The sequence below is a fragment of the Thermobia domestica genome, chromosome 8 (assembly GCF_964235325.1).
Source record: "Thermobia domestica chromosome 8, izTheDome1.hap1.1, whole genome shotgun sequence".
NCBI lineage: Eukaryota > Metazoa > Arthropoda > Insecta > Zygentoma > Lepismatidae > Thermobia > Thermobia domestica.
The window spans coordinates 187,618,859-187,633,723 of record NC_137461.1 but is presented as its reverse complement, the minus strand read 5'-3'; the positions used below and the strand labels follow the sequence as shown (position 1 = coordinate 187,633,723).

The 14,865-nt window shown below is 36.7% G+C and overlaps 1 protein-coding gene across 4 annotated transcripts in view; it reads right to left on the bottom strand.

Moving 5' to 3' along the window:
- The window catches only part of eys (eyes shut), a 1,117,243-nt gene that overhangs the window by 423,884 nt on the left and 678,494 nt on the right, over positions 1–14,865 (bottom strand). For all 4 annotated transcript variants that reach the window (XR_014132762.1, XR_014132763.1, XM_081769320.1 and 1 more), the window contains exon 15: positions 10,965–11,181. Coding sequence is in view for 2 of the 4 variants with exons in the window: in XM_081769320.1 (XP_081625446.1) it covers positions 10,965–11,181 (217 nt within the window). In the remaining 2 variants the exon portion in view is untranslated. The remainder of the gene's footprint in view (positions 1–10,964; positions 11,182–14,865) is intronic.

The window sequence follows — 14,865 nt, the reverse complement described above, 5'->3', positions numbered from 1 at the left end:
AAATGGGGATCACGAGAATAGGGAACGGATGTCTCATAGGAAACTCTAGTGACATATGTCACTAGAACAGCTGAACGTGCTATTAAAGAAACAGCTATTTTGATGTTGAATCACTATTGTTACAGATTCAAGAAGTGGATCTCATAGCAGCCGAAACGAGATACCACAACTTGTACCAGATCATCGAGCTGAAATTGTTCATGGACGAAACATATCTAAAGATAAATTCATTGAAGTGCAGGTATTCACTCTGTGTAGGTATGTCAGTGTTTTGGTTATTGAAACTGATTTAGTGTCACTGCGAGCTGTTCTTAATCACCATCAACAATGTGAGTTCCTTCGTGGCCGCCAAGGCGGGATTGCTACATTCAAGAGCTCAGATTCACTTAATCTCTCATGCAGTTTATATTTACCCTCTTAACTGAAAGTGATAAGCAAATCCTCGGAAATTATCCCATCGATAGGGGGAGAACACAGATGAATCTTTCAAAACTGATGGCTGCAGGTCATCACCGCTTTCGACAACATAATCACACATTGCTGTTACTAATTCAAATATTTGTGAACACGAAGAGGAGTGGCCCGTACGGTTGAGCAGAGTTATTAATTCTGTACTGCTTGTGATAATTATCTGACTGTTATACTTAGGAGCATATGCTTTGACATCAACCATGGTACACCTCAAGCAGCTGAACAAACATCTTGCGTTAAAAATTTGGCGTCACGGGTTTTCTGAAGACTTGGGCCCGTATTACTTGCAGCTAAAAGGATAGATATAAACTAGAAAAGGAGACGAGTTGTCTAAGCTCTTGAAATGTAGTAATTTTGCCGTGAGAAGCCACGAAGGAATTCACACCTATTGGTGGTGATTAAGAACAGATCGCAGTAACAATAAAACAGCTTCAGCAACCAAAACACTTACTGACATACCTGCACAGAGTGCGCCTTCAATGAATTTATCTTTAGATATGTTTCGTCCATGAACAATTTCAGCTCGACGATGTGGTACAAGTTGTGGTATCTCATTTCGGCTGCTATGAGATCCACTTCTTGAAATGAAATGAAATCTTTGAGTTTAACATCCCACGATTATGCCGGTTAAGCTAAAGGAGACTGTGATGATGAGAAATGAATGAAATAGTGGAATGAAGAAAGTGGGAGGAAACAGGAGAACCCCGAGAAAACCCACGAGCACGCTGTTTGTCCACCACAAAGTCCACACGTCGCGAGCTGGGATCGAACCAGGGACTCCAAGCACCGGAGGTGAACGCTCTACCAGCGAGCCACCGCGCAAATCACAGAATTTTCGATTTTTCACAAGAGCAATCCCTTTTCTTGTTGCAATTGTTGTCTATCTGATTGATTTCTTTTTGTATGCCATTCTTCTCCAGAATAACTGAAAACACGTGGATTTTATGGCGAATGTGCTATTATTATCAACTTACAAACAGACAAAAACATACAGAATATAACGAATTGTTTAATATTACGGCACTTAAAAAAAAACTACATATTACATACTATGTTAAGTGCTATTATCTGTGTACACATGTAACAAGAATACATGCCCCAGGCAATAACTCCGAGATTTGTTTGATAACTTCGCATATCAGCAGACATGTTTGGAAGTTGTATTCATTGTAGAATAGCTGAATAACATGTATTTTCAGAAGAACATAATGTAACCGCACAACAGTAAAATTATTGCTTTGCAATATTTTCTATTATACTATGGAAACTATAAAACTTAACTGGGGGATTTCTCGGTACTGGGAATCTGTCATAATATAACGAATGAGAAAATCAACTAGAATAATTTGTATCACTTATTTTCTATAAAAATAAAATAAATAAATAAAACGAAACACTGACACAAAGTCATACTCGTAGGCTACTTCCATGAAAATCAATTATTATGAACCATATGAAGACTATAAAATACGTATTTCCTCTACTGCTATTTCATGGATCAAGACTACATTTTCAGTTTAAGTTGAACATAAAGTAGGACACATAAATACATTTTATTATTCATCTAGTTTGCAGTGTTTCCACATAATAACAGTACATTGACACTAAGTCATACTCGTACTTCCATGAAAATCAATTATTATGAACCCTGTGAAGACTATAAAATACATATTTCCTCTGCTGCTACTTGAAGGATGAAGACGAAATTTTCAGTTTAAGTTGAGCATAAAGCAGAACACAAAAATACATTTTATTATTCACCTAGTTTGCAGTGTTGCCACGTAATAACTAAAAGAATCTCGAGAAGCGACCTTTTAAGGGAAAATTTGTTAATCATTCAATTGGTTTTCCTTTGTACACAGAAACGTCTCTTTCGCTACGTAAGCTCAAAGCCTTCACTCTTGCAAATTGATCGAGGTATAACTTGTTCCAGTGTTGCATTAGTGGTCTGATCTATGGTCATTTAAAGAGATCCCATTGATGTCAGTAAATATACACGAGTGCTAAAGGGTTAAGGGCCCAGGACCCAGTTGTTGCACTTATATGTTGACCAACAACTATCTTTTGATTGTGAGGGCCCTAAGAAACATTTCTAATCTAGTAGGTAAAGTTCCCAATTGGGGGGGGGGTGTTATCGCTCCCTTGGCCCTTGGTCTATAAGTAGTTAACACAAGTATTCCCCAGTTTTTATATCTATTTATCTTCATCAGTCTGCTCAAAATATTAAATGTATACCTTGCAAAAAAAGAAGAAGAAGAAAAAGAAAAAAGAAAAATATAATTATATGAGTAAACCACAATATGAGAACCGAGAATAAACCATGAATTTTGGTACCTCTTATCTAGATTTGAAATATCAGATTCATACATGCAATCGGGCTGAATACAAGATAAATATTTGAGATCTGGAAACGAAACATACGCTAGTATCAAGATCGTAGCCGATCAGTGATTTATCGAGAATTTTGAACTTAGGGGGGTGTTCAAAAAATCTGGGGGGTGCAATCTTGAATTAAGGTCGTATACTATTATCGTCATTTTATTTAGCTTTTTTCTGTTTTTGTTTGTTTTAGAAACTTGAAAATTCGTCGATGAGTCGAACGATTGCATTGGATTTCCTTCCTCAGTCAGAGCCAATTACCGTCGACTTTCTCACGCGTGGTGTGACGGCGAGATGAAATCGTTGGCAATCGATTGATCATCCGCTCTTGTGACCATCATAGCCGTGTAAAGATTGATTTCCATTCAATCTTGCGTTGCGTGTTTTGCTTGAAAATTTATCTTGTCGAAAGTAAGTTGTTTTATTCTATTGGCACTTAAAAACAAGAATTCAAAATCTTTTAAAAAACAAAATAGCAAGATTTTTAATGGGGTATTCCCGTTCTGCCTAAAGGCCCTCCAGCACTTTGTAGAAATTATTTCAAATGATCTTATCTTTAGGCAGAACGGGAATTATCGTTCTGCCTAATCTTTCAAGACGAGAAATTCTTTCCAGGAAGGGATTTCTACAAGAGAATTTTTCTTTAGTAATTGTAACAGATTCTGTCAGAAGAATAACTATTTTTTTTTAAGTATTATCATAAATTTTAGATGTTATTCTACTTGTTTTTCTCGGAAAAAATGACTAGATACAGTTCTGTTATTAACAGTGTTATTCATATCTATTTCAGTATAAAATGAATGTGATTACCAAGAAAACCTACCTGCAGAGAAATGGAAAACTCAGTTGGAATTGATTGACTCAGTTGGAAGAAAGCCGTTTGACATTGTAGCTGAAACGAAGGTAAAACAAACTTACTTCGGTCTAGTATCAAGTCATTTCACAACAAAATTTTATTCAGTTTTCCAGTAGTTGACCTCCAAGATGCTAAGGCTCACAGATCAGGCTCGGCTTTATATTTTAATTTTGGGTAGGCCCTCTCCCTCGCATATTGATACATATACACCTTTAATTGATTAATGACTTGTACAGTAGTTGTTGATGCTGTTTATTAAATAATTATTTACCATTAAAATAAAAAGTGGAAAATATGTTTACTCTTTATTGTATCTTTTAGTGTTTATATATTTTTCAAAATTTTTGGGTAGACCCGTGCCTACTTGGCCTACCCGCTAAAACTGCCACTGCTCGCAGTACGTAAAAGGTGTCACAGTTCACATCCTCAAGACATGTTTGGCCATATATTAAGCAAACAATGCAAAAAGATGTGTAAGACGGCATCCCCGATTATCTGACCTTTGGATTTGATTGAAACTACGAAAACATACAAGTATCTCAATATTAATATTGATATTTTGTATTGCTGCTATTTACATTGACAATGTAAATAAAATAGTAGTATATATGATACAATTGCATATAGTATAGAATTATGTATATACGGCAAATTAGCTGATAAGGTGATGCCGAAAAAGGAGTTGTGATGTAGAACACACATTCTTTTTTAAGAGTCGCCTTATCCATCATCTTGCATTGTTTACTTAATATATGGTCAAACATGTCTTGAGGATGTGAACTGTGGCACCTTTTCCGTACTGCGACTCTAGCATGTTGGAGATGAACTACTCAAAACGTGAATAAAATCTTGATGTGAAATAATTAGAATTTATACTGAATTAAGTTTATTTTATATTAGTTTCAATTACAATGTCAAACGGCTTTCTTGCAACTGAGTCAATCAATTTTCCATTTCCCGCAGGTATTTTTTAAAAAATTACATTCATCTTTACGAAAGTATATGTGAATAACACTGCTGATAAAGAACTGTATCCTCGTCATTTTTCCGAGAACAAGAAGAATAACATCTAAAATTTATGATGAAACTTGAAGAAATAGTTGTTCTTCTTACAGCCTCTGTTAGAATTACCAAACAGTTTATTACGAATCAGGACAAAATTCAAGAAGACAAACCCCATAGAAAATTGAGACAAAACGGACTAAATTCTAGTGACAGAATCATAGGCACAGATTAATAAAAGAATGATTATTTTTTCAACTGTTATGCATCTAAAATGTTATCTGAAACTCTTCACTTCATTTTTTTAAATGCTGAAAACCCAATAAAAACGTAAGACTGTTATAGTACATTTTGATTTTTGTTAAAATATATATATATATATATATATATATATATATATATATATATATATATATATATATATATATATATACATTACTCAAAAGACTGCTATATGCTACCACATAAGAACGTCGTTTTTAAAACAAAATAGTAACACAGTTACTTTTCGTAATTAAAATGAATGGTCTTACTGTAATATAATAAACGAATTTCAAATGTATTAAAGATAAAATAAATAGGAATACCCAGAACTTTTCATATGGGTATGTGTGAAATAGTGCTCTCAAACGGGTCGGGTCGGCTCACCTCGGGTCGGGTCAGCTCGGGTCAGGCTACTCGGGTCGGGTCAGTCGGGTCAGCTCGGGTCGGGTTGTCGGGTCGAGTCAGTCGGGTCGGGTCAGTTCACTTTGGTCAACTGAGTTTAGGTTGAGCTTAAACTCGGCTGGAGTCGAAAGCTGTTGTTTCTCACTAGCTGCCTAATTAAAAATAGCAATTTTCAATTGATTTTATAGAAACCATACATCTATTTTGAACACTTGCAGCTAGTGTCTTTATGGTAAATGCTTATTTTTGTACTTGTGTGTACTTTAATTTTTAAATGTGGAAGATTGATTTTACCAATCGACTGTAATATTAATATCTACGCCAATATGGAGTCTGGATTTAGAACAAAACTAGAAGTTGTTTAAGCAAGGCCAAAAGAAAGATTGGATATGGACGACCAAGCCCAAGCAGGGCCGCGATGGCGCAGTGGTAGAGAATTCATCTCTGATACATCGTGTCCATGGCTCGATCCCAGCTTGTGCTAAGTGCGCTTTGTGGTGGAGAAACGCCGTGTAGTGGGTTTTCTCGGGGTTTTCCTGTTTCCTCCCACTTTCTTCATTCCACCATTTCATTCATTTCTCATGGTCACCATATCCCTTAGCCTCGGTGCAGAATCGACGGACCTTAAACTGAATATTTCATTTTATTTCACCAAGCCCAAAAACATCTTTGCGAGAACAAGATAAAGATTGGATATGCAAGACGAAGTTCATAGTAATCTTGCTGTTGGCCTTGTTTTGGTGATCACCAAGTAGCGATGAGCATATTTTCTTGCTTTCCGTATAGTATGAAAGACCATAATCAAAATCACACTTGGTCTTCATTTGTACCGATGAGGCTCTCTTGGCTCTTGTATAGCATGAAAGACCACGAAGACTACGAAATGCAGGACAAAGACTTGACTGTGCAAGACAAATAATAAGACGCAGCAGTGATGACCAAGACCCAGGGTGCGAATTGTTTGAATTTCATTTGTTGGGCTGAAAGTGATGAAATAAAATTAGTACTTTATAATTAATTATCATACTGTAGTTTTAAATTTTAAATTACAAAATTCATATTATGTATCTTCTTACTATATATACTGTAAAATACGTTTTAATTACCGAGAAAGAAAAATCAAAGTGGCGCGAGTCCCGGAATCATAAGAACCTATTTCGGAATGAAAGTTGAAGGGTTAGAAAAAATCACAGGCGTTCTCCCGTTTCCTCAACCCTTATCATTGTAGTTAAACGATTTTCTTTTGTCTCCGCCAAGAGACTCTTGCTACTGCCTTCCGAGAAGACCCCCTGCCGTCTGAGCAGGTGAGAACACTGACCTTGAAGAAAAATTTCATCACATAGAACTAAGGCTCTGGTCGGGTCAGTCGGGTCAGCTCGGGTCGGGTTGTCGGGTCAGCTCAGGTCGGGTTGTCGGGTCGGGTCAATCGGGTCAGCTCGGGTCGGGTTGTCAGGACAGGTCAATCGGGTCGGATCACGGGTCGGGTCGGGTCGGGTCGGTCTTCAACCCGACCCGACCCGTTGAGAGCACTAGTGTGAAAGTAATTAAAGATAATCTGCCCTTTTATTATAACATTTTTACGTTTTCTTGAGTTTTCAGTATTTTAAAAGAAAGGAAAATTTATTTCAGTTGAAAAAATACAGATAACATTTTAGAATATATGACAATTGAAGGAAGAAAATAATGAAATACGGTGTGCACTCGTGCATACAATAAATACGCCTCTGATTTTGTCTCTTGGATTTTGTCCTCGTCAGAATTTTCCTTGCATTTTGACAGCTTGGAATTAGTTCCCGCCCTCGTTACTACAGCCATTTCATACATGAGTTCCGATCTGCATACAAAAGCGCTAGGAGTCAAGGTTTTAGGTGCTCCATTTCCCCAAAAGATTTCCTCCTTGCATAGAATTCCCTGTCTCCAATTCCCGTTCTGCTTAAAGATAAGATCATTTAAAATATTTTCTACGAAGTCGTTGAGGGCTTTAGGCAGAACGAGAATGAACCTTTTTAATACTGCACCCCCCTAGTTGGGGGGTGTACGGAATTCATTTCCGGATGGTGTCCAAAAATTGTAGGGGGTGCTGGGGGTGTTAGGGGTGTAGATAAATTACTGTAGCCCATGTAATACGAACGGAGCGCACTTGCACTAATTTCGTACGTACTTTGGAAAACATTAGAAACTAAATATATATATATATATATATATATATATATATATATATATATATATATATATATATATATATATATATATATATATTGATATGGATATTTTTCATGGATAAGTCGCGCTCTAACATGATTTTTCATGAGTGTTGTCTTCAAATACGTCGATTTGTTTCTAATAAAGGCTCTTTAATTATTACAACAAAGTTAAATACATTCACATTGAGAAAAAAGTAGCAGGACGCGTTCCACTGAATTGGGTGCTAGTTCTTATGACAGTTTTCACATCGTCCTGGAAGATTTCCTTATTCGGGTATGGGATTATTACAATTCACCTTGCGGAAAGGCATGGTTTTTCACAACGCCTAACAAGACCCTTCTACACTTAGCATGTAGTCTGCTTCTGATCTCAATTATTCTCATATAACAAGACTTACCATATATATACAGGGTGGATCTCATATAACTCCACCGACAAACTCTGGGAGATGATTCCTTATATGAAATGAAAGAAAAAAGTTCTAATATACATGGGGCAAAAAACGTCTCCTTTCAGAGTTATGAACCGCCGAAAATTCATGTTTCGAAACGCTCTGCCTTAGGAACTACAGGACCGATTCCAAGCGGTTTAAGGAATTACAAAGGAACTAGTATGCGCTCTATCTAAATATCTATGTTCTACCGTAGTCCGTTATCGGCGAAAAGAACTGTAAAAAGGAAGTTGAGGTATAGGGGTATTCCTTCAAGTACTAATGGCGCGTTCATTTCGCCGATAACGAGCGATGGTAAAACGTGGATATTTAGATAGATCGCATACTAGTTTCTGTGTAATTTCTTAAACCGCTTGGAATAGGTCCTATAGTTTCTAAGGCAGGGCGTTTCAAAACATTTTCCGAATATTCGGCGGTTTATAACTCTGAAAGGAGACGTTTCTTGTCCCTTGTTTATTAGAAATTTTTTCTTTCATTTCATATAAGGAATTACCTCCCAAAGTTTGTCGGTGGAGTTACCTACCATCCTGGATATATATATATATATATAGTTCGAAATTAGTTGAAACATCACTAATTGACCTTAAGGAAATAATAATTGATTTCCTTAAGGTGATTTAAATATTTGTAAATCAGAAGAGATATGAAAGTTATGCGTTAAAAATAAATCCGATAATTTCAGAATGAAGAGATTTATATGCAACGAAGTTAGAAATAAAATTCTGTATGCAACATTTTCATAGCTAAGATTAACAGTTAGTCTTCTTCTTCAAGAGTGTTTCTGACAGCACAGAAAAATTATTTTGCATGAATTAAAATTAAATGAAATTATTATAGAGCTATCATAAAAGGTATTTTCAGGAATGAAAAAGAAATTTCTTAATTAAATACCATAAAACTTCATAAATACAAGCCTTGAAATAAATATGCACTATTGCTATATGAATATTTATTTATTTATAGTCTGCTTTTTCTAACGTATATATACATATGAGGAATGGAATGATATGAATCTGTAGTGTAACGTTCCACGGTAATGTCGTGAGAGCTAAAGGAGACGTATAAAATTGCATGTGGACGACGATGAAATAATTAGTGGAATTAGAAAGTGTGAGAAAACTGTAGAACCCCAAGAAGGCCCACGAACACAATGATATCCACTACGAACTCACTTGGCCTGGAATCAAACCAGAGATCCCTGGAGCAAGTGGCAAGCGCTCTACCACTGAGCCACCGTATCCATATATCAGAAAAATAGGTTAAGTTCTCTAACTGATATATTAGAAAATTAATTTTAAGAGATATTATATGCCTTAAGGTTTTGCCTCCTTACCGTAACTATGGAGTTATATTCTGAAAAATATCTTTCAGAATCAACATTGGAAGCTGGTAAAGATATTGCTTCAAGAGCACAAGCAGCAAAATCTCAGAGACAAACTTTTACTAGCCATCCGGTGTAAAAATAACAGGACAGATGGTCTTCTGTGAATCACATTTTGTTGCAACGGAAATTTGTGTTATTTTATTAGTATTACCGGTCAATATGGCGATTTCGCGAATCTATCTCTTTATGCAGTGCATTTCGGTGCTATTTTGAAAAAGTACCAAATTCGCGTTCTTTCGCGATTTAGAAACACCAAATACGGCCTTCTATCATATATTTAGGTATATCTATATATTTACTTTGCCTTTTTAAGTTTTTGATGTTATCGTTAAAACGAAAACTTCACGTCCTTCTCATGAGTAAAGTTGAAGTTCAAGTGAAATCACCTTTGGTGTTCTTGTACAACTTTGAATAAGAACTAGATTTATGAAATGGTTTGCTGTTGGGTTTTGTAATGTACAATAGCAATAAGATACTTGCAAACAAGAAAATGTGTACTTTATGTTAGCCAAAATTACATCTACTAACAAGTTAAATATATGTATTTAACTTCAAGATATTTCAAACATCAGAGTTTGGAATTACTACATTGATATAATAATAAACTTACACATAACGCTTATATTTTTCTTTTTATTGCCAAATCTTGAAATTAAATATCTACTTTACTTTTCGTCTTGAGTTGTTTCGAATACAATATTTGACAGGAGCACATGTTTTCTGGTATTAACCTAACGTTGTGTGGTAATGTTTGCTTTCAACTTAGCATTGCTTTCTCAGCACCGAACGTATATGACATGTGTACTTAGAATTTAACGTGTACCTACACGATATGCACTCGAATCGCAAATAACAAACACAGCCTCCTTTCCCCGACGGGAGACAAGAACACTAACAACATATAGCCACGACTTAGAGGAACTGTGTGAATTAACAAACATCGATCCACAGTCCACATACATCATATACCCGCGAATTTTATACGTACTTTAAAAGGACTCCAGACTAAGCAGTCTATTACGTGCGAACTCTCATCCAGATCTGAGATCCGGGCCACAGATCCTACTTCAGATCTGAATTTAAGTTCAGATTTGGGATCTGCATTCAGATTCGATATCCGAAATCCGGACCCAGATCCGAATTTCGGATTCAGTTTGAAATCCGGACCCAGTTTCGAGATCTGAATTTCGGATCCAGATCCGAGGTTCGGACCCAGATCTGAGATCCGAATTTGGGTTCAAAATCCGAGATCCTGATCCGGGCATCCCTAAACTGTATTTGTTCTTGCAATGGACGATCAAATGGACAGCGCGCTGATTCAGCTACTCACACACAGATGCATAGCAGTTTTGTTTGCTCAGTGACGTTTGAAACAGGGTTCCAAATAATGTCTTTACTGAAAACGTGCAGTTGCTGCCTGAGTAACAGAGAACTCTTTGAACGTTTCTGCTGTCAAACAAAGAATACAAGAAAATCACAAAATCAGTACGACAGGTGTAAAAACAAATCACAAGTAGCAATAATATAATAAGAATATAACTTTAACTTACTGAAAGGAAGTCCCGAAATCATGACAAGATGCATTGTTATGGCAGGCAATCGGATAGCATTGTGCAGTCTGACATTCTCCAACACTCCGCCCACGTACTGGTCTAGCATTAAGAACGGATACACCCTGTACCTGCACATCCAGAAGACAACCAAGGAAGCCCGTATGTAATGGTAAGTCGTGCGGGAGAGTTGAGAAATTTACGGATTCATGACCTCCTGCATAATATAAATAAAGTAAAAACGTTAACATGAAAAATCTTGCATAATTAATTGAGTTAAGTTTGAGACTAACGAAAAGAAACCAAGATTAATAATGCTTGAATTAAAGTTATTTATACGAAGTAATTCATATAGTGCTATACATAAAGATACAGTAGAACTATGAGCACATATTCTTATTGGACAAAATCACCAATAACCACGGTTAAAGAAAGTGACAACTGAAATAAAATGGAACAGAGGACTACAACATTTCAGGAATGGTATATCAACATTCGCATACCAGAGGGCAGTGTTAAGACGTTTAACTGTAGCCATAACGTTGTATAGAAAACGAAAGGCAAGTAACACAATCGCACACACATAACAAGCCTGAAAGAGAATGATTGAACTTCAAAACAATTAAGTGTATTAGAAAGATAAATTAGACTATCACGAACAAAAGACATGTTAAGAAACTCAATAGTGACACCCTTTGTTTTAAAATATTAATTCATATTCTGTTAGAGATTCAGCGGTGAAAGCCAGTTGGGTTGGTCAAGCCATTCGACGCATTAGCCTCCTGATTAACAGATCTGGGTCTCGTATATTCGAATCTCACGGTCATGGTAATGTTGGAATTTTGTGTAGAGTATCGGGCCGAAGCCCCTGACTTCAAGAGTAGAATGGTATAAAAGGTATATACAAGATGTGCAGATGGTTTGCTGGGTAGTACCAAAGTATTTTGAGATATGATTGGCTACATCGGTAACTCTCGTAAAGTAGCTGATGACATCAGTACGAACGCTGAGAAGGTGCGTGGCGTGCGATGGACGTTTCGTAGAGCGCATTCGATGTCCATGTTAGCTATTGCTGAGATATTATCTCTTGGTAAAGTACGCTAGGACTTACTGTGGATATGTCGTAGAAGTTCTCTAGCAGTGGGGAGCTCTAAATCTTCCAGAATCTGGCTGTTTTGTGTATATCTATCGTGACCAGAGATTTTACGACCAGCTCGAGTTTGCATACTTTCGAGTCTTTGAATGTGACTGTATGAAGCATGTTGTCAGGCAGGACATGCATAAGAGAGTGTGGATAGGTCTATAATCTTGAGTATGCGAACTCGGACCTCATGAGAAAGTGAACTGCAGCGCAAAGTGGGGTACAGGGTTGAGATTTTTTGTAAAGTTCGTTGTTTTATGTCGCTGATCTGTGCGGCGAAAATTAGCCCACGGTCCAAACCAACTCCCAAATATTTGGCGTGCGTGGTGTGAGAAATGTCTTAAGTTCCAATAGGTTTGATATCGAGCGGCGCGGATGCGTCTTCGATTGTATATGTATGTATTGCACAAATTTTGTCTGTATTGACTTTAATCCTCCAACGTCTTCCTCATTCATGAAAACCTATTAGTTGACGTTACATATAGATGTAGCAACGTGCAAGGAAGCCATGTGGTCGCGAAAAAGGCCATATCGTCGGCGTACGTTGCGAGAAAGCAATGTTGTAGGGTCGGGAAATATGCCGTACACAGAGTATATAAAAGCGGTGAAAGTACAGCGCCCTGTGGAACACTTGCTTTGATAGGTTTAGACGAGGATTTCACACCGTCAACAGACACATAAAATTTTCTGCCAATGAGGTAAGAATGAAGTATATGCAGAAGACGATTCGGAAAACCTCGAGTGTATAGCTTATATAATAGTTCTGCTAATCACACTTTATCAAATGTTCTTGAGACATCCAGAAATACTCCAAGGGTGTGTTATTTTCTATTGAAAGTCTCCTCCTTTCTTCTCTCCCTTACTAAAATCAGCAAACAACATGAGCGCAATTCTAATTTCAAAATATGCATGTATTAGTATCGATAAAATGAAAGAATAAAACCGAGACAAAACAAGATTCATAAGCTGATGACACACACACAATGAAAAATTGAAACTAATGGGTGTCTGTTAGACATACGTTCAGAAAAGTGAGACAGACATAGAAAAAGGGAGAAGAGAAGAGAAAGAAAAGGGAGAACAGATAAAAGTATGGAATTTAAACCTAGTAAGAAAAGGACACATTAAGTTCCTTTCCAAAAATCAAACAGTAATATAGAAGTAACGTTTGTCCTTTTATATTTTTTTCAGAGCTATTTGAATATATAGAGCATACTTGAAAAACTCATTAAGCCACTTTCAAAATAAATAGTAAACTTGGTCGCCAAATTAAATACTCAATTTCCAGTCGAACTGTACATCTACGAGAAACATCTAGGATAATGTCAAAAGTTTAACACACATGCTTTGTTTCCGTATGGCTCGATTGCAAATTCGGTGGTGTTCAATGGATGTACTGATCTCAAATACACTGTAATAAACCAAGTAGGTAGCGTAGATCATAACTTCCACTCCAGACTACTAATGCAAATTGAACAAAAAGAAAAAGAAAAAAGAAAATGAGTGGTGTTTTACTGCTAAATTTCTATCAGAAATAGCCTATATTAAAAGTTCAATCTGTATCATAATGAAAAGTTACAAATGTTATATGGAAAGCTGGATGTTCCTTACAGATGTAGCAGATCGTGCATGTTTCACATTTCAAATGTGAATAAAACACATTGAATTATAGGACGGAAACGAATTTTGTGTCAAACTAATATAAATAAAATGTTTTGAAATAACCAAAAAGGGGCCATTTTCTAGTCATCTCTAAAGATTTATCTGTTCGGAACATCCAGTCGCGGTTTCGTCTATTACGGATATAACGTTGTAATTCGCACAGATAGAATGACTACTCTGCAGCTGAAACGGGTCATCGCATCTGTCGGGTGATGTGGGTTAGTTTATGGGCCACCACTGGGTCCAGGATTCGAACCCGTAGTGGTCCGGTGATTGTATTGAAACTCGGTAACCCGGAGGATTTTTTTTTACTTATTTTCTTGCGTTTAGACAGTATTTCTTTCAGAGGTGATCAGGACCGGAGATGTTATACCTAGAGCACGAAAACAAGACGCCAAAATTCCCAGTAATGAGATTTTGAAGAACGGGTCAATCGGGATAGTCATTAGACCATCAAAACTGGCTCGGTTTTAACTCTGGAGCACTCACACGCGCTTAAAGTGTGTGCGTGAGAGAGAGGGGGGAAGAGAAAAGAAAATGAAAGACATGATAGGGAAACGTCAAGATAGATATATAGATAGGTAGATAGATAAATACAGAGAGAGTGAGAGAGAGACGAATATAAGTATGAAACCTAATTATCACCAAAGTGTATGATGAACGCGCACACTGTTTACTCGGATTCTCGCCAGTGATGCTTTGTAAGTTCTTCAACCGTACATGAATCTCTGTTTGCCGTCATTTTATGCGAAAAAAAATACTACCTCCTGATGGAGAATTGAATCTATATTTTCCATTTTGAAGTCTAGCATGATAACAATACTCCACCGATTGCTCTACCCAAACTTTATTTAACAAGTGGTGTAGTGTTTCTTTCTGAGAACAATAACACGAAAAGTGGATCAATGAAGTGTTTCGAATTGTCTTGGTAATTTCCATAGATAGTATTTGCTCTTTCCCAACCAAAATTCGTAAACCGTCTTTATCACGATACAGGTGTCTGATTCCACATTCTTCAGAACTGCTCGTCTAGTATGACAAGTAGATTCTTCACGATCACTTTGTAAAAAGCAACTTGGGCTTGAACACGATTTAAAC